Genomic DNA, 19,181 nt, shown 5'->3' with positions numbered 1-19,181 from the left:
ACCCCCTTACACACATACTATGCCTATTTTGTGTAACAAACAGCCTAACTGTCAAAAAAGTACAACGATAACAGTTCACAGCTGATATATGCACAGACATCACATCTAAACGCGCAATCTTCCCATGCACGCAGCTATGTCTACTTACTAGGTGCAAATGCAGTTTTCATTCACACAAACAACAACTCAAACAATCTTTTCAGGCATATAATACATTTGTTTTCTGAAACAGACACCCAAACTATCACAAAAGCACCATGATAACAGTTTAAAACTCGTATACTCATAGTGAAAACATGCTGATCGAGCGTGATTATACGATGCACGCATCCAAGTCTGTTTACATAAGCACTTGTCTCTCTCTCACACACACACACACACACACACACGCACAATGTCTGGGAACTCAAACAGTGCATAGAGGCCAGACTGCTGATATTATTTGTTCAATTGTTTTTTTACAGCTATAAAAACGAAATAAATAAATCAAATACAGTACAGCAGACATAACCCATTTGTTCACGTTTATACAGTATTTTTATTTTATTTTTTATGACAAGAAATCAAAAATGTAAATAAAATGTAAAAAATACTACTGTTTTGAAAGAGGGTCATGCTACTAATGCCCATTTGTTAGAAAATCTGCTTTGACGCATTTGTAAGAAAATCAAGACAGTGGTTTAGAAAACTGTGCCAAAAGTCACGTGACTCACAAGTGGTATGTATTTGTTCAATGATGGTGAAGAATTTGTAGAATAGATTGTATTAATTTGTGAAATATGATGTGTGCTCTTATGAAACACATTTTTTATATTTGTAAAACAAAAGTTTTTTCTCAAATGTCCCTTTGTATTTGCAAATCTGTTTGTTTGAGTGTCGAGATTATCTTTGTGAAGCAGATTGTGTTTGTTTGCAAAACGTTCTATTTGTTTGTTTAGTTCTGGCACTAAATTAGCTAGATAGAAATAGTGCGTTTTAACTTCGGTTGACAGGATAGCGTGTCAGGTCAACACAACAAACACATTCAGAGAGTGTGTGTGTTTGCGTTAGTAAGTGTATATTTGCATATGAACTGAACTAGTCGACTTAATTAAGATTACATCATGTGGGTTTTTAGTTCCTGAGGAAGTAGAGGAAGTTAGTCCGAGAGTGTTCCCTTAATTTACCATGGTAACAAGTTTTCACCAAAATATCGTAGTTACTACAGCAAATTGCCTGCCCTTGAAAACGCACCATCATGATGCACAGGTGCTCTGAGTATTGTTTACTCATATGTGATGCTTAACATATAGCAGCAGTCATTATGGTAAAATCTATGGTTACCATGGTATTTAATGTAGCATTACAGACTAATTACCCAGTTATGGTTTCAAAAGAATGATCATCTGTAATCTTGCAGCCTGTTCTAGACCTCTGATGAATGTGACTGTAACACCAGGTGTGTGTGTGGGTTTTGTGTTGCCGTTGCCTTTCTGCTTATTCAGATTTGACCGAACACACACCCGTGTCTGTGTTAAATCTGAGACTGGCAGCTTCGGCTTGCATGTCCGACAAACAACGGCCACTTTTGGCAAGACAAGAAGAATCCTGGTTACAGAGACCGTCTGGTATGTGTTAAAATATCCACACACACCGCCCCAAGAGCATACAGTGACATCACAAACACAAACAAAACTGTTCCCATCTGTGTCGAGAAATAGCAGCACAAAGGCCGAATGTTTCTATTTATGTGCTCGAACTAATAAACCACAGGCCAAACCAGACTGACCATATTTACTTACTGAAAACACATTCTTGGTCTTGTTTTAAAAGATGCATCAGTGCATGTCAGGGATGGGAATTGTTTTTAAGAATTTGTGGCAGTAGGGGGCAGTCAGCGCAACTCCAGCTGTACAGGCAACACGCCTCGTCAAACCAACGAGACCAGCACAGACTTCCACAGATGACGTGCACAAACACGGCTAGATCCAGCACCAAAGAATGCAGAGTTCTCGAGATGCGTTTTTCAAAGTTTCAAAACTTAATTTAACTTGACACAGCGTGCTAAAAACAGCTCGTGTGACTAGAGACGCTGAAAACTAGCGAGACACGACACAACCAAAGTAAGATGCTCCAAAAGCGTCCATCTGACACACGAGTACATAGACCAACAAATAAGAATAGCGCAGAGGGACGATGCACAACAATAGATTTATGTTTAATGATATGGATATAAGACAATATTTTGACTTTTAAGTCACTTTTTGTATTGTCTAAATGCTTTACTTGTCTTGTACCTGCTGCCATGATATTTGTATCGTAATGTATTTGAATGATCTGAATTATAATATTTAATATATATTATATTTACAGTATTGTAATCAACATACTTTATACTAAATTATCTTTATTTGGGAGCTTTTCTCAGGAAGTATTGATTTGCGATTAATTGCGATTAATTCGATTAATCGGCACATCATGTACTAAGTACATGAATTCGATACAAAGAATTTCCTGATTTTATTAATTACAACAAAACTCAATGTACATTATTTAACTGCTCATTGTCATATGAACATCTAGTTTGGAATGACTCTTATTTAAGTCTCACAATTTGGACATAAAGGCAAATTAAATGCCTTGCGGTTCATGCTGTGGATTTTAAGGGGGCTATAGGTGGAAGAACGCACGTAAGAATATCATTTCGAATGGATTCGAAAGTCATTAAAACCACTTGGTTCCAGTATAAAAACAGTCATTCGTTCCCAATCCAAGTGCACCTTATTTTAAAGAAAAAAACATTTGTCTTTGTAATGTTTCATCAAAATGTAATAACTTGCTCTGCCTCTTAAACGACAACTTTTTAGCTGAAATCACAAAGCACTCATTTTTCAACTACCTGTCAAATAAAGACACTTTTTAATCATCTAATCAAAATCCTGTTTTACTTGGATATATGCCTCATTATGGAAGTAAATTGAGAAAATGATGTAATACTAATGCGTACAAACTATGTGTATCCATACAACATCTGGATTCGAATGTGTTGCCGTTTGCTCTCATTGAGACAACTAGATCTAACCTGAATGCTCTGAGCATTTATGTTCATGGGCCAATCATGCGCAAGTGTCAGTTTACAGAGTGACAAACCACCATAATCATAGAGAGGCAGATAATACGGTCTCGTTATTAGCCTAAGGGCAGAAGAGAGTGACGCCACGACATAAGAGAAGAGAAGACAATGAAAATAAGACTAAGATGGATCACTGGGTTGAGCTGAATTTCAGGGTAACACAAGAAAATACTATATGCTTCTTTTTGCGCAAGTCAACCAAGACAGAGTGATTTGTAGCTTTCTTCTAGATTCACTATTTTCACAACATATTGTCAGTCAAACTCCAATATATCTCATTATAGTCCGCTATAAACATGACATACACCCTTCCATCCATGCATGCGAGTCTTACCTCCAGTACAGGTCCTGCTCCAAGAATGATCTGCTCTACGCCACTAGCGAAGCCCTTTTGGCTGAGTGCTGTCAGGTGATGAATCAGAAAGTTGGTGCTCTGGGTCTTTCCCGATCCGCTCTCTCCAGATATCACGATGCACTGATTCCTCTTCCTCTGGAGCATGGCATGATACGCTACGTCTGCCACTGCATAAATATGCGGCTCCAACTTCCCAAGCTGGTGATTATCGTACATTTTCACATATTTGGGGTTGTAAATGGGCAGGAACTTGAACGGATTGACGACTATTAGAATCCCGCCAACGTACGTGTAGATTTTCTCTTGCCGAAAGCGTCCACGAAGGTTTTCGAGCAAAGTTCGCTCATTCAAGTCTGGGAGTGCGCAAAGATCAGCAACGTGTCCGGCAGGAGGTTGCGGGAGCAGGCCGCGCTCAATCATCCGTCGCCTCTCCTCTGTTACTCGCAACCACATCTGCAGACTTCCGTAGTGGATCGATCCGTCCACGTTCTTTTCCCGCAAGAGGAAGCGGTAGTCTTCGCCACCTAGCCGGTTTTCCAGTGCCATACGTGGCCACAGCATCATGCGTTGTACCGGACAGTCTCCAGGGTTCAGGATCCATTCTTCCCCGCCAAATTCCTTCACCTCCGCGAGCACGTACAACCTTGTGCGGTCCAACTGCAATCTTGCGATGACCTGCTCAATGACCTCAGCGGCTGAAGTGACCTTTCGAGCGGTGATGGGGCAGTAGATGGTGCCCTCTGACAGCGCACCGGGGTACACGCACAAGGTGAACTCCGAGTCCTCGAAACGGCGACGCCCACCAGCGTCATGGCAACTCATGATGGTGCAGCAGCTCCCATCAGCACGAGACACAGCGCCAATGCAAGACTCACGAGATGGACTCACGACATTCCACCTGTGGAGAGAGAAAAGAATTAGAAAACCTGTTTTCTTAAAAATACTTATCTTAGAAGGTCCTTCACGTCAGAATTTATAATGCAAACATGCAAACACACAAGTTAATACAAGTCTTGCATAATGAGACTTTTGATAATCAGCTTTAAGTCTGGTCCAGTTTGAAGCTTATTCTGGTCAAGAACTGCCCAGTTAGACAGGAAGAGACAGTCTGACTGATACGTTAAGTGACCAGCCATAGTTTGCTCGTATGTGTCATTTAGGGGCCAGTTTATCTGAAATAGATTATACGACAACAATAGCAACAGTCTGGTTCCGGAAGTAAAAATCTCATTCATATTTTCCATAGGGGAACTGATTTTTAACAATGACTTATAAATAGGAATATCATAAAATATTGATACATCAATTACGTTATTTTTCAGTAAGTTTTTGAGGCATTAATATATCAACATTTCAATTAGAAGCCTAATTTTTGTGCTTTCCAACTCATTGTCAGTTAGCCTTCCGTTTAATGTAGTCTGGCGTAATAGCTTTGGGAGACCACAAGGGGTCATATAACAATTACTGTACTTTTTTTAAACTTTTTTCTCCCCCTATTCCCCAATTTGGAATGCCCAATTCCCAATGTGCTCTAAGTCCTCCTGGTGTCGTAGTGACTCAGAGGACGAATCTCAGTTGCCTCCACGTCTGAGACCATCAATCCGCGCATCTTATCATGTGGCTTGTTGAGCGTGTTACCGCGGAGACGTAGCGCATGTGGAGGCTTCACGCTATTCTCCGCGGCATCCACACACAACTCTCCACGTGCCCCACTGAGAGCGAGAACCACATTATAGTGACCAAGAGGTTAACCCAATGTGACTCTACCCACCCTAGCAACTGGGCCAATTGGTTGCTTAGGAGACCTGACTGGAGTCACTCAGCACCCATTTACTGTACTTAATACTAAGTTACCTCTGTCACCCCTACACTTGTGCAGCTGGTGTATTGCATAGTGTTTTGTTGTGGATTATGTTATGTTAAGCGAAAGAGGCAAAGTTTGGAGTCATTTCGGATTCTGGGTTGATTGAGCTGGCAAATACCCCATTTGAACAGATATCATGGCGAATGGCAGGTATGTGCAGCGAAAGGCAGGTACAATGCACAATTGCGGAAGTTTTGAAATCTAGGAAAAAAATGTATTCATTGATTTGCCAGAGGCCATAGTCGGATTATAGTCGGTGATATGCAGCCGCTTAACGTGGTGGAGAGTCCCTTTTTCTGAAACATGTGAAGAGGAAATTAAACCGAAGCCTGCTGCTCACAATTTACTTGAGAAATATATATGAAGAGACAAAGACTATTGTGCAACAAGTAGCCCTATTAATATCTGAAAAAATGCTGATATCGATAGATAATCATCAGGAAAATGTTCTGATTATCGATGCATGAAAAATGCATATATCCCAAGTCTACTTATAAATCTTTTTATACAAAACCAGTACGTTATTTCAACTTCATTTAAAAAAATTCACCAATCAGAGAATAACGGCAATAAAAGTGTGGCAACTATTTTATGAAGGTTTTTATGAAATTCCTATGGAAGAAATGAATGGGGAAAATACTTCCTGAAACAAAGATGGCTTAAAAAATGTGGGTGGGCACTATTGCGCTCTACAGATTTTAAATATTACGCAAAATCTCCGGGAACAGTTATAGAGACGACACCAAAGAAATTAGCGGAAATATGTTTAGACTTTATGATTGGAATTTATGTCCTTTTTAATAGTAATAATTAAAAGTAAATACTTTTTTTTAAAAGCTGCACTATGTAACTTTGTGCTCTCTAGTGACATCTGTGGTTGAAACATAAAATTGCAAGCAATTTGTGGAAGAACACTAAACGTGATTCGTGTTTCGGCAGCGGATGAATCTCTTGACTTGAGCTCACCTAGACATTGCCTGTGTGTGATCATGACTGGAGATATTCAGAGCCGGAGTCATAATGTGCTATTTTCATGTTGATATAATGTTATACGATTAAACATTTAAAACTGAAATATTACTTGCATTGATTAAGATAAAAAACACTCGTAAAGAGGACTACATCACCTCAATCGCTAGCAGTATATTTTAATTTCATTTTTCAAGTGTTTTATCTACTATTAATGTTTGTATTGTACTACACTTATTAATTTAAGAGGAGATACTCGTGATATGGCTGATAAGAGTTCAATAGAAGACTTTATTATTTTTATATTATACATCCTCAGTTGATAATGCAAGTGAACCGTAATACTACAATATTATGTCTATTCAATGCACACAATAACACCGTAAACTAAAAACATAAAATGAGGATTCAATAATGATGGGGATAAAATATACATTATAAAGTATGCAAATAATATGCAAAAAAATGCAATATAACAATTAACAGTCAATTTCAGAGGTCATAAATATTAGTAAACATGTCACCGTAACTCCCCCCAACAACGTAGATACATCGCAATCGATTAACACAATTGGTCGACCGGTATGGGTTTTTTAATGGTCGATGCCGATATCCAGAGAGCAGGGTGAACGATCGGCCGATTCAATGCTGATATATCACTTAATATAGTAAATAACAAACATAAAATTGCTAATATATATATATATATATATATATATATATATATATATATATATATATATATATATATAAACTCTTATTTAGCACTATATTTACTCAAATTCACACAAAACTAAAAAATAATATTGTATTTTAAATAGTAGATAGCGCTTTCTTCAGATTTCTGTTTAGTCATCTCATTTTAATAATTTATTTGCACATGAGGAAATTGTTAATATATTAGAAAGAAGGAAATAACAGTACACACAGTAGTCCAGCAACCATGGATGGCATGTACGCATTAACAATCACATTTTCTCAAAAAATACTGAATTAAACCAATTGTACATACAGTGCATAGTGAATAATACATTTGCTTATAGCACACGTGAAGCGTTTTTACCTTGGGCTGCATCCGAAAACATAGGCAGCTGACTTGCTACGTAATCAGTTAATGGCTTAACTGACAGCTGTTTTGAATGAATTGAACAATTAAGGAAACTGATCACCAAACAGTTTGAAAAGCACCTTATTTTCATCCTACCTCCGTATATAGCCTCCGGAGGCAGCATTTTCCTGGTTTCGGACACAGCCTTGCACTCATGTGGATCCAGCTCGAGCAACAATCTCCTGACAGTTTAAATGGCCTAGATCGCCTGCTTGGATTGTCACGGACTGACCATCATGATTTGTGAATGACAGGAACTTTTGATCCTGAAGTTTTGATTCTGCTCAACGGGTAGAAAACACTGGATTTTCGTGAATTACATCTGTTTAAACGAGACTGCATATTTGCAAATGGTATATAATACAAATTTTATTGATATTTGCCTTTTATCATTAAAAACGTAAGTTACAAGGAACTGCTGAGGAGAGGTTGATAGAAAAACCATGCTTAAGAGGTAAATAAATGAGTGCTCCACAGGATGCTGGATCTGCTGAAGTTTTGTGAGGTTGGTTTATTACATCTGTTTAAACGAGATATCAGCATATTTGCAGACGGTTTATGGTATTATTTTTACTGATATTTTCCTTTTTATCATTAAACATGATAGTTAAAAGTTACAGGGAACTGTTGAGGAGAGAGAGGGAGAATGAAACAGGTGAGCACTTTAGCATTATGAGCTCAAACGCATCTGCCGCGGCTCTGATATGCGGACCGTTTAAATGACACTGTGTTGCACACCGGTGCACACACTATTATTGTAGTAACATGATGGCATGTAACAACAAAACGAACCATGACTGGTCGTTTACATGTCTCAGACACTTCACATGCAAGCAGACGATTCTCAGTGCCCTCAAGAAACAAATCGGCCAAACGGGAAAATTTATCAGCTGATGCGATAATTAAAACTAGTTAACACAAGAGTAACGTTCGATTCATACAAACATGACCAGCAATATTAGCTTCAACAACCCTACCAGAAAAAATATCCAAGCATTAAAGCAGGTAAACAACTTCGCCAAACAGATAACAGATCAAAATCCATCCACACTGTTGCGATGCTGTCCTGAACCGTAGTTTCTTTCTTCTTTTTAACATTACCAACATCTACTGTTTGCATGGGAATGAGAAAGCTGGTTCTACTTTCCTATGTTCACGGACATGACGTAATGACGCAAGGATGTATGTCATAAGCCAGCGATTTCACGCCAAATCGAACCCGACAGCTCAAAATACAAATCATATTTATAGGTTTACCGTAGTGAATCAGGGTAAGGTGAGAACATTGTTTTGAACACTGATTATGTACTCAATCAATAATGGCAATTTGTTCATTAACCAAAACAATCTTACACAGTGTAGCTGTAGCAGGGCGGAGGGTGGGGCCGGGTCGTGATTCCGCACACCCGGCCCCTAATAAGGCTGATTAAGCCCGAGAGGGATAGGGCCGACCGGAGACGGCAATGTGTGGGAGAGAGAGAGAGTTACGGACAGCTGTCCGACACCTGTGTGTTTGTGCTTTTGTTTTAGTTTATAATTAAACTATTATTTATATTATCAAGCCGCTTCTCACCTCCTCCTTTCCATTAATATGTTACACTGGTGCCGAGACACGGGACGGAGGAGGGATGCGCCGTAGTAGAGTCCTTGCCACTACCATCCACCCCAACGGAGCAGCCGCGGCCATCTGCCGGGGGATGGAGGAGCCCGGCCGCCTGAGAGGAGGAGCGCCTGAGAGCGGAGGAGCGGCCGCCGACCGTGAGCGGGGAGGGACTCCTGGCCGACCGCCTGGAGCGGGAGAACCACTGCCAGGGGCGGGGGAGACCCCTTACGTCCACCAAAGACGCGGCGGGGTGTTCCGTCCGCCAGGGGCCGGAGGACTGCCTCCGATCCGCCCAGGGAGGCGCGGCTGTCGTCCACGAGAGGGTGGAGGAGTGGCCGAGGACCAAGCTGCAGCGTATCAGAGAACCGGTGAGTAAAATGTTTAGTTTTTTTCTCTCTCTCCTCTCTCTCTCCCGCTGCCGCTCCGCGTTGGCCTTTCCCTCTCTTTTTAAATGTTAATTATATTATCTTAAGTTGGTACCGGCACAATTATGGTGTGTTTGTACCGTGTTTTTTTTGCTATTTTTTCCCTCCCCTTGTCCCCTCCCTCATCCAGGTAGGCGGGGATGACTTGCCGGCAGACGGGACGGAAGGCACGCCCCCCCCAGGGAAAGAGGAGGGGGGATGTACGTCATTCCGGGGGCTCCCCGGCCTGAGAGAACGAGGGAGGAATGTAGCAGGGCGGAGGGCGGGGCTGGGTCTTGATTCCGCACACCCGGCCCCTAATAAGGCTGATTAAGCCCGAGAGGGATAGGGCCGATTGGAGACGGCAATGTGTGGGAGAGAGAGAGTTACGGACATCTGTCCAACACCTGTGTGTTTGTGCTTTTGTTTTAGTTTATAATTAAACTATTATTTATATTATCAAGCCGGTTCTCGCCTCCTCCCTTCCACTGATGTGTTACAGTAGCTTTAAGTAATAATTATTTCACAGTCATAACTATATAAAGTTATGACTAAATAAAGCCAAATATACAATTCTGCTCGTTGCTTCCTACTAAGTGATTGAAACAAACCTGATGCCTATAACCTGGCAACCTTTGGCAAATCCAGTGATAAGTTCATCCTCACATTTGAATCTAAATTCAGTTCTGCTGAAGCCATCCAATGTTTGTTTCCATGAAATATTCAACAGCTGTTTAATAAAATAACCGTTACCACAGTGCATTATGCTAACAAACAAGAGCCGAAATATTCATGCTTACACTGAGCTGCAGTCATTTAAACATGGAGACAACTGCGTAAAATGTGTTTATCTTACAATAATCTTGTTTACAGTACACGAGAGACCCGCGATCTTCACTAAAGGATGTTCTACATGCCTGATGAATACATACTTGACAATCCACATACCAATTATGTCAGTCAAGTAACATACAGTCCTACTAGCATTAGAAATGCAATAATAAAGATGCATCACAATAAAAATGGAAAATAATTTCAAATTGTTTTAGCTTTGGGGACTCCCGCAGACCAAATAGACTAGACTTTTTTTTTAAGTTTGGATACACCAACTCAATGTTTATAATTACCACCATTTTCCACATTTTGAAATAATCGTATCACAGCTATGAAATGTAAGTATGGGAATCATGCAGTGACCAAAAATGTCCAGCAAGTTAAACTATTGTATTTAAATTTGATCTTCAAAGTAGCCACACTCTGACGAACATAGTTTTGCTGATGTTATTTAAACATGCATCTTAAAGACATATGCATAACTTATCCCACTGACAAACATCTTCCGTTTCAAGTATCAAAACATTGGTATTTCAGAAGTATGACAGCTTACAAAAGCACTGGAAATGTGAAGCCACCTGTAGAGTAAACGACAGTCATTCACTGACACCTGACAAACCAAGGCTGCTCTCTTATTTCATGTGCGAGATGTTTCCGCCTGCACAATGTACTCAGTCTGTCATTAAGCCCATCTCAATTCATCCTGTCATTTCTGGTCTCATTTCCTGTCGGTCCCTTTGGCTCGCGTCCAGCTCTTCCAGGTGTACAGACAGACTGGCAAAGACTCACCATTCAAAAACAAACCCACCCCAACTGAGTCTTCTGTCTGTAGCAGAAGGCCGTCTTAGCTTCTTAATCCATAGGTACAGGGTAAAATTGAACAAATTTACGCATTGAGCCACTTTGAGAGCCTCATATCTCTGGGATTTGACCATATAGCGCCTTAAAAATCAAAATGCAAAAAGGAAAGTTTGTTCTGAACCAGAATCTAAAAGGATATTAAGATATATTTCATACTTCTGGAGTTATAGACACTCCAACTTTGGAAAAACAACACAAAAAAATAGCTTTTTCCCATATTTGGACTCACACTATTGACATATAATGCAACAAGAAGTGCTGAAGTCAACTGATTTCAGTAATAGATTTACTGATCTCTGTGTAAAAATAAAATCATGACGCTGACACCTTGATAAGGTTATTTTTTTTACCTGTAGTTTTGCCCCAAAATCATAGAGATACTATGAAAAACCATAACCAAAATAAAAAAAAAGAGAAATGAAAGGCGGCGGCTTAGTCAGGCAACTTAACAAAAAATAATAATAATAATAATAATAATAATAATAATGGAAGAAGGGCTAAATTCAAAATTTTCACTCAAATATTATCAATTATTTTCACATTTTAAAAGACATGTCAGTTTGGGAAAAACAGCAGGACATCAGTGATCACCACATTTTTTAAATAATTTTTTATCTCCTATGTCTACAAGAGGGTAACACGGAAAAATATAAACCACAGTGTTATTTTGTATTATTGCAATAAACATACCACCTAACAAAAATGCATTCTGTTTTAAACTTCTGTATATTGCTTAAAATAATAAACTCAAAGGATTTTTAGCCAGTTCATATTCTTAAATCTCAAGTAAAAAAGTTCAATAATAAAAGAAACGCTTTGCTGCAACAGAACAGAACGCAGGAGTCAAAGAGCGCATGTTTACATATACAAACAATGGGAAAAGAGCGCAGACAGACACAAAACCGGTTCTGCGTGAACGGCCCCTTGTGCTACGAGACGCTGATAAGAGAGCAAGACGCAATGACAAAGGACCTCCATTAAGTCACTGACATTGCTTGGCTCACATTTAAAATATGAATGCACAGTTTTTGCATTCAAAAGTGCATTTTTTATTTTGAAATTCTACAAGTATTCGAATTTCAATCTGACAATCGGCAAAATTAGCATCATACAGTATGCGCAAATACTGTTCCAGAAGTTAGGCATCTTTATTATGCTGCCTTCTAAGGTGCATGTCTGCTGTATTATATATATTTTAATCAATACTAGAAAAGTACCAATTAAAAAAATTGTCCGATCTAGTTAAATATGTACTATTTTATCCAATATGTGTATGCTGTGTATTTTCTACTTACACTTATTAGAGTATTGTGTTATTAGTTTAGCAACATGCCAACATTCTTAGAATGCTGCCTTAGAAGTGAGCCTCCTATGTAGGCAGTAGACAGTGAGGAAGCTCACTAAATTTCAGAACAGAATCACTATTTGCTTCTGGAAGGATTTTCTTCAACGTCAGCTGCAAGAGTGTGTGCTGAGTGACACGGAGCAGAAGTCCAGGTCTGTTCTATTAACACACTTTTATTAAATAACAACCATGAACCTTCTTAAAACACACTTGACACCACAAACAAATGAGTCTTAAGAATCTCACCCTATCCCATGATGCCTCATGTCTCTTTCTGACGCTGACAAGTCTGGCGGTTGCGCTCGCTCGGGTAATATTTCCCCTTAACCAATAAAGATGACTGACAGAACATAATGAGCTACAGTATGGCGCACGAGCGGTGTGTTTCAACATTCCTCATCTTTTTCAAGGAATTCTTCCCAGGCTGTCAGATCACGTCGACTGTAATTAATATTGCATATTTGACATATACAGTTGAAGTCAGAAGTTTACATACACTTAGGTTGAAGTCATTAAAACTCATCTTTTAACCAATCCACAGAATTAATATTAGCAAACTATAGTCATTTAGGACATCTACTTTGTGCATGACACGAGTAATTTTTTCAACAATTGTTTACAGACAGACTGTTTCACTTTTAATTGATATACATCACAATTCCAGTGGGTCAGAAGTTTACATACACTAAGTTAACTGTGCCTTTAAGCAGCTTGGAAAATTCCAGAAAATGATGTCAAGCCTTTAGACAATAAGCCAATTAGCTTCTGATAGGAGGTGTACTGAATTGAAGGTGTACCTGTGGATGTATTTTAAGGCCTACCTTCAAACTCAGTGCCTCTTTGCTTGACATCATGGGAAAATCAAAAGAAATCAGCCAAGACCTCAGAAAACAATTGTGGAGCTCCACAAGTCTGGTTCATTCTTGGGAGCAATTTCCAAACACCTGAAGGTACCACGTTCATCTGTACAAACAATAGTACGCAAGTATAAACACCATGGGACCACACAGCCATCATACCACTCAGGAAGGAGACACATTCTGTCTCCTAGAGATGAACGTAGTTTGGTGCGAAAAGTGCAAATCAATCCCAGAACAACAGCAAAGGACCTTGTGAAGATGCTGGAGGAAACAGGTAGACAAGTATCTATATCCACAGTAAAACGAGTCCTATACCGACATAACCTGAAAGACTGCTCGGCAAGGAAGAAGCCACCGCACCATAAAAAAGCCAGACTACAGTTTGCAAGTGCACATGGGGACAAAGACCTTACTTTCTGGAGAAATTTCCTCTTGTCTGATGAAACAAAAATTGACCTGTTTGGCCATAATGACCATCGTTATGTTTGGAGGAAAAAGGGTGAGGCTTGCAAGCCGAAGAACACCATCCCAACCGTGAAGCATGGGGGTGGCAGCATCATGTTGTGGGGGTGCTTTGCTGCAGGAGGGACTGGTGCACTTCACAAAATAGATGGCATCATGAGGATGGAAAATTATGTGGATATATTGAAACATCATCTCAAGACATCAGCCAGGAAGTTAAAGCTCGGTCGCAAATGGGTCTTCCAAATGGACAATGATCCCAAGCATACCTCCAAAGTTGTGGCAAAATGGCTGAAGGACAACAAAGTCAAGATATTGGAGTGGTCATCATAAAGCCCTGACCTCAATCCGATAGAAAATTTGTGGGCAGAACTGAAAAAGCATGTGCGAGCAAGGAGGCCTACAAACCTGACTCAGTTACACCAGTTCTGTCTGGAGGAATGGGACAAAATTCCAGCAACTTATTGTGAGAAGCTTGTGGAAGGATACCCAAAACATTTGACCCAAGTTAAACAATTTAAAGGTAACGCTACCAAATACTAACAAAGTGTGTGTAAACTTCTGACCCACTGGGAATGTGATGAAAGAAATAAAAGCTGAAATAAATCATTCTCTCTACTATTATTCTGACATTTCACATTCTTAAAATAAAGTAGTGATCCTAACTGACCTAAGACAGGGAATGTTTTCTACGATTAAATGTCAGGAATTGTGAAAAACTGAGTTTAAATGTATTTAAGGTGTATTAAGGTATTATTCGTGAAACTAATTTCATGCAAACTGTTCGTAAACCATTCTTCCATAAATTTTTGTATGTAAATTTATTTATTTCAACTAAAGTTCCCAAATACAGATTGGCCACGTACACACTGCAAAGTTTTGGGATTGACAACCACATTAAAATGCGAGATTTAATCCTGTAAATTATCGTTCTGTGTGTGAATGCAGAAGTAGTGCTGCGTTCACATCGTATCGGAATTACAAAAATGACAATTGATTCTACTTTGAGCTGTTTACATCCTTGAACTGAGAAATTATCAGATTTTATAGCATCGCTCAGAAGGCCAAAACGAATCCTTGCGTGGCTTTGTCAGTGATAACAGCAACATATATAATCACAATATTAATTTATTAATTCACCTCTATAAGTTCTTCCACAATGTTAAAGAATAAAGAAAGCGTTCCATGTTCCGATAACAGTGTCTATCAAAATGGCATTCGAAACAGAAATAAATATCTTTAACTACCTTTATATGTTGTGGCTGCTGCCATATTGGTTCTTCTTACACTGCAAAATTGTTTTGCTATTGCGTCTTGTTTTCCAGTATAAATATCTACACATTCTTAAAAATACATAAATGTACTTGAGAAGCAAAATGAGAAGACATGTCGTCTTGTTTTCAGAGTTTATGCTTAAAACAGGAAAATAAAAAACTTGATTCAAAGGTGAAATGAGTTTATTTTTCTGACCCCTTTGGCAAGTAGTTTTTTCTTGTCTTAAGCATAAATCCCACCAAATGTTGTTGGATTTCTATGAAAAACAGACCTAATATCTTGTGCCATTTTTTGCAGCGTACATGACGTCACAAAGGTCAAGTCGGAGCTTTCATAGAATTCCGAGTTCTAGTACAACTTATAATTACTAGTATTATAAAAAGGTGAATGTTTTTTTACAAGTCTAAAGCTCGTAATTACGGTAATTCCAGCATGACATGAAAGCAACATTACTCTTGAAATTGCAATGGTTGACATCGCAATTACTTAGCAACCTTTTGGCGTCTAGTGGCTGTAAACAAGACAATCTATCCTGTTTGTTGTCAACAATTTTTGATTAAAGAAATTTTAAAGCTTAGTGCATTTTAAAGCTTTTAAACAATGTGTTCTCTCTACATCATATAGTATTCTGCAAATAATTGTTTGATCTTGAAAAAATTCAAACATGCTTTTCACAATATTAAGTTAACACCAACCAAAGCTAAAAACCTAAATTGACCTAAATATTTATTTGTCCCTCGCACGTTAAAATGTATTGAGTAAAACTAAAATTTAATGTACAAGTATATGACTCTGTACACATGAACATCAATAATTATATTAGTTTAATGACTTAGCACTTTAGAAAACACATTAATATGGTACCTCAAAATTGGCCCGGCTTTTTTTTTTTTTTTTTTCAATTTGGAATGCCCAATTCCCACTACTTAGTAGGTCCTTGTGGTGGCGCAGTTACTCACCTCAATCTGGGTGGCGGAGGACAAGTATCAGTTGCCTCCGCTTCTGAAACAATCCGCACATTTTATCACGTGACTCATTGTGCATGACACCGCGGAGACTCACAGCATGTGGAGGCTCATGCTACTCTCCGCGATCCACACACAACTTACCACACGCCTCATTGAGAGCAAGAACCACTAATCACGACCATGAGGAGGTTACTCCACGTGACTCTACCCTCCCTAGCAACTGGACCAATTTGGTAGCTTAGGTGACCTGACTGGAGTCACTCAGCATGCCCTGGATTCAAACTCGCAACTCCAGGGGTGACAGTCAGCATCAATACTCGCTGAGATACCCAACTCCAGGGGTGGTAGAATATTGGCCAGGCTTAAAATGCAACACACAACAGAATCACTCCATCTTTATATTCTCCAAAGGGTTATCATAATTCTTTCATAGCGAGCTCCGTCTATGGATGATGTCATCCAAACTTCGCACCATCTCAAAATGACCTCAGGTTTGCGAGGAATCCATTATGACACAATCCCCCCGTCCGTCACATCGGTTGACCAGGAAGGGTGGGACGCCTTTCATTTGTTATTCTGTTTGGCGACAGATGAAAGCGGACACAATAGTGAATATCTAAGAAAGTCTCTCAAGCCTTTTCTGATAGTGTAGGAGTGGAGATACTGCTGAAACAGGGATCAGTGTGCAGAAAATAGCCTTTATATAGGACACGCCATGTTTACCTGCAAAGAAGAGCTGGCAGAGGTCACAAATGACCTGAAAAATATGAGCACGTCTTTCAGGCAACAAAAGAGCTACAACGGTGATGGATAGGAAAGCAATTTCTCCTGGTTATCTGAATGCTGTGTGTTCCTTTTCTTGATAAGAAGCAGAAAGATCTTCAATCAAACAGTCACACGTGCAAAGCAACAAACATACAAAGAGTTTGTGTGATTAAAATGGATTAGGGATGTGCAAAACGGCATTTTTTTTATCGTTTAAGTCGAGTAGGTGGCCTGTACAATTTGGCTGGTTTTGGCATCAAATGATCCCAATAAGATGCATTTCTAAGGGGGCGTTCACACAAAACACAACGTTGCATTCAAAAACAGCAGATGAAGCACATCAGAATGGAACAGGATGCAATATATAGTGTGTATAAACAGTATTTGTTTTCTATTTAATACAATAAAAAAAAAAAAATTACTATTGATGGGAAAGACAATGCCAAACGCATTACAGTGATGAGAATTGGCAAGGAAACATGCTTAATTGTCCTGAAAATAATGTCATGATGCAAAACATGAAGGGTCCTTACATAAGACTACATTTTCCTAATGCAATATATATGGTTGGATTTCTTTTGATTTTGGGGTGAAATGTGACCTGGACATGTTTTTGGCAACTTCAGTAGATATACCTCACTAATCGACTAATCGGTTGTAAACTAGTAAACCATCATGATGATTAGTTAAATGAGTTGTACTTCAAATGCCACATCAAACCATAGATCACACGTACAGATCATTGCACCTTTCCAAAGCGCAAAAGTTTTCACTCTTACTTTATAAACAGTGATAAACACCTTGTGTGCCGCCTGTCAAGTTATCACAAAAATGTTTCCATCTAAAGAACACCAACATTTCAAGGGAAAAACAACTATGACTCCTTAAGAACGCACAGAACAAGAACACTAAATGCTAAAAACATTCATCAAACAAGAATCTTTCTTGGAAACCTTTACAAACTTCATGTTGACCTCAACAACAGTCCACTCACAAAGCGTCAAGATCAAGTTGCTTCGTTTTCAGCGTACAGATCAGTCGTAAGAGTTCAAAATGCGTATACTTACCCTTTGATCTGTAGGGTAATGACAGGCATGGACAAGCACGGGACTCACATAAACCTCTCAAGACAGACTCAAAGTGTGACGGATTTCAGAGGAGAGCCAAGCTCAGAGTCAGTTCTGCTTTGAGGATGATTACTAGGTGAAACTAAAAAACTCCACCATCTCAGTTGTCCCATTGCAGCCAGGCAACATCGGGCTCTCTGGAGAACAGTGGTTCTGATGGCGAGTCTGCGCTGAGCTCACGCCTCAAGCCTTCAAACTCGCCTCTGGGAATCTGCTCCGGCTTCCAGACTGACATTCCACAGCTCCAGAGAGACACAAACACACAAATACCACAGAGAGCCTGATCTGGCTGTCACCCGGAGCAGATCCTCAACGTCTCGGTTTGATCCATATAAGGTGAGGAACCCAGAACAAACCCGCCTCGTTTTTGCAGAAACATCACAGTCTTCTTGAAATGCGTTGGTCAGTTGCGTCCATGCCCATGTGGGAAACAGAGGACAAAACTAACCGTAACGTTGAAGGACATGCGTCTGAATCTTGGGTACAGACTCCTTGGTGTAGTCGCCTGCAGTCTGGCAGTGAATGTCCCCTTCTGCTGTTGTTCCAGACTGCTGCCCCTCCTCTAAACACTTGGTCCAGACGCTAATGCGAGTGTATGTCTGCATGAGTGTGTGTGTGAAACGTTTGGCAGCTGCGGCCGAGAGGGGGTGGAGGAAATGCAGTGAGGGGGAGGTGAAAGAGGGCTGTTATTTCCTGAAATGCGATCTGAGAGGGACTATCATATGGGCATAAGGAGGAAGATATACTGTAAAAGGACAAAGAAAGGAAGAGAGATCTGAGCAAAACAAACTACTGTAATGGTTAATCCTACTGTGCATTGAGCTGTGTAAAAATGCAGCACATCTGCATGAACATGTGTTGCAGCTAATGCAGGAGACCCTGATTTTGTTTGTGTGTGGCTGCATTTAAACTTCCTCTGCTTTTGTAGACAAAACAACAGTGAGTTGTCTTCCTAGACATCATTTAAGTTCACGCAAAAATACAAAGTATACTTCAGTTTTCCGCGTGCCGGTACAACTCATGCGAACTGTCCGCGAGCAGCTCTATAAAATTATGTGACTGTAGCGTCATTTTTGCTAAATTATATTACGCGGTCCATTACATGTATCGCTGATGTTCCTATGTGAAATGTCCACTGTGTGGCGCTAAAAGTGAGTTATATGTTTTCCCAAAAAAGATTAATGCACAAACAAACCGACCTCCCTACCGTAAACCTTAAACCTAAACCTAACCGATAGTGTCAGAAAAAGCAAATGTGAGATGAAAAAC

The 19,181-nt window shown here is 39.6% G+C and overlaps 2 protein-coding genes across 5 annotated transcripts in view; both read right to left on the bottom strand.

Annotated features, from left to right (window-relative positions):
* Nucleotides 1-18,548, bottom strand: part of LOC127437096 (unconventional myosin-IXAb-like) — a 90,371-nt gene extending 71,823 nt beyond the window's left edge. For 3 of the 4 annotated variants that reach the window (XM_051691757.1, XM_051691758.1, XM_051691760.1), the window contains exons 1-2: nt 17,853-18,548; nt 3,447-4,365 (exon numbers count right to left, since the gene is read on the bottom strand). In XM_051691757.1, the coding sequence (XP_051547717.1) occupies nt 3,447-4,365; nt 17,853-17,881 (948 nt within the window). In that variant the 5' untranslated portion in view covers nt 17,882-18,548. The remainder of the gene's footprint in view (nt 1-3,446; nt 4,366-17,852) is intronic. The other variant, XM_051691759.1, reaches the window with a different exon arrangement.
* The window catches only part of LOC127437102 (integrin alpha-11-like), a 563,744-nt gene that overhangs the window by 11,047 nt on the left and 533,516 nt on the right, over nt 1-19,181 (bottom strand). The window lies entirely within an intron of this gene.

This window comes from Myxocyprinus asiaticus, chromosome 48 (assembly GCF_019703515.2).
Source record: "Myxocyprinus asiaticus isolate MX2 ecotype Aquarium Trade chromosome 48, UBuf_Myxa_2, whole genome shotgun sequence".
In the NCBI taxonomy this organism is placed as follows: Eukaryota; Metazoa; Chordata; class Actinopteri; order Cypriniformes; family Catostomidae; genus Myxocyprinus; species Myxocyprinus asiaticus.
Note: the sequence above shows the minus strand (reverse complement) of the source record. Positions and strands in the feature narration are given on the sequence as shown.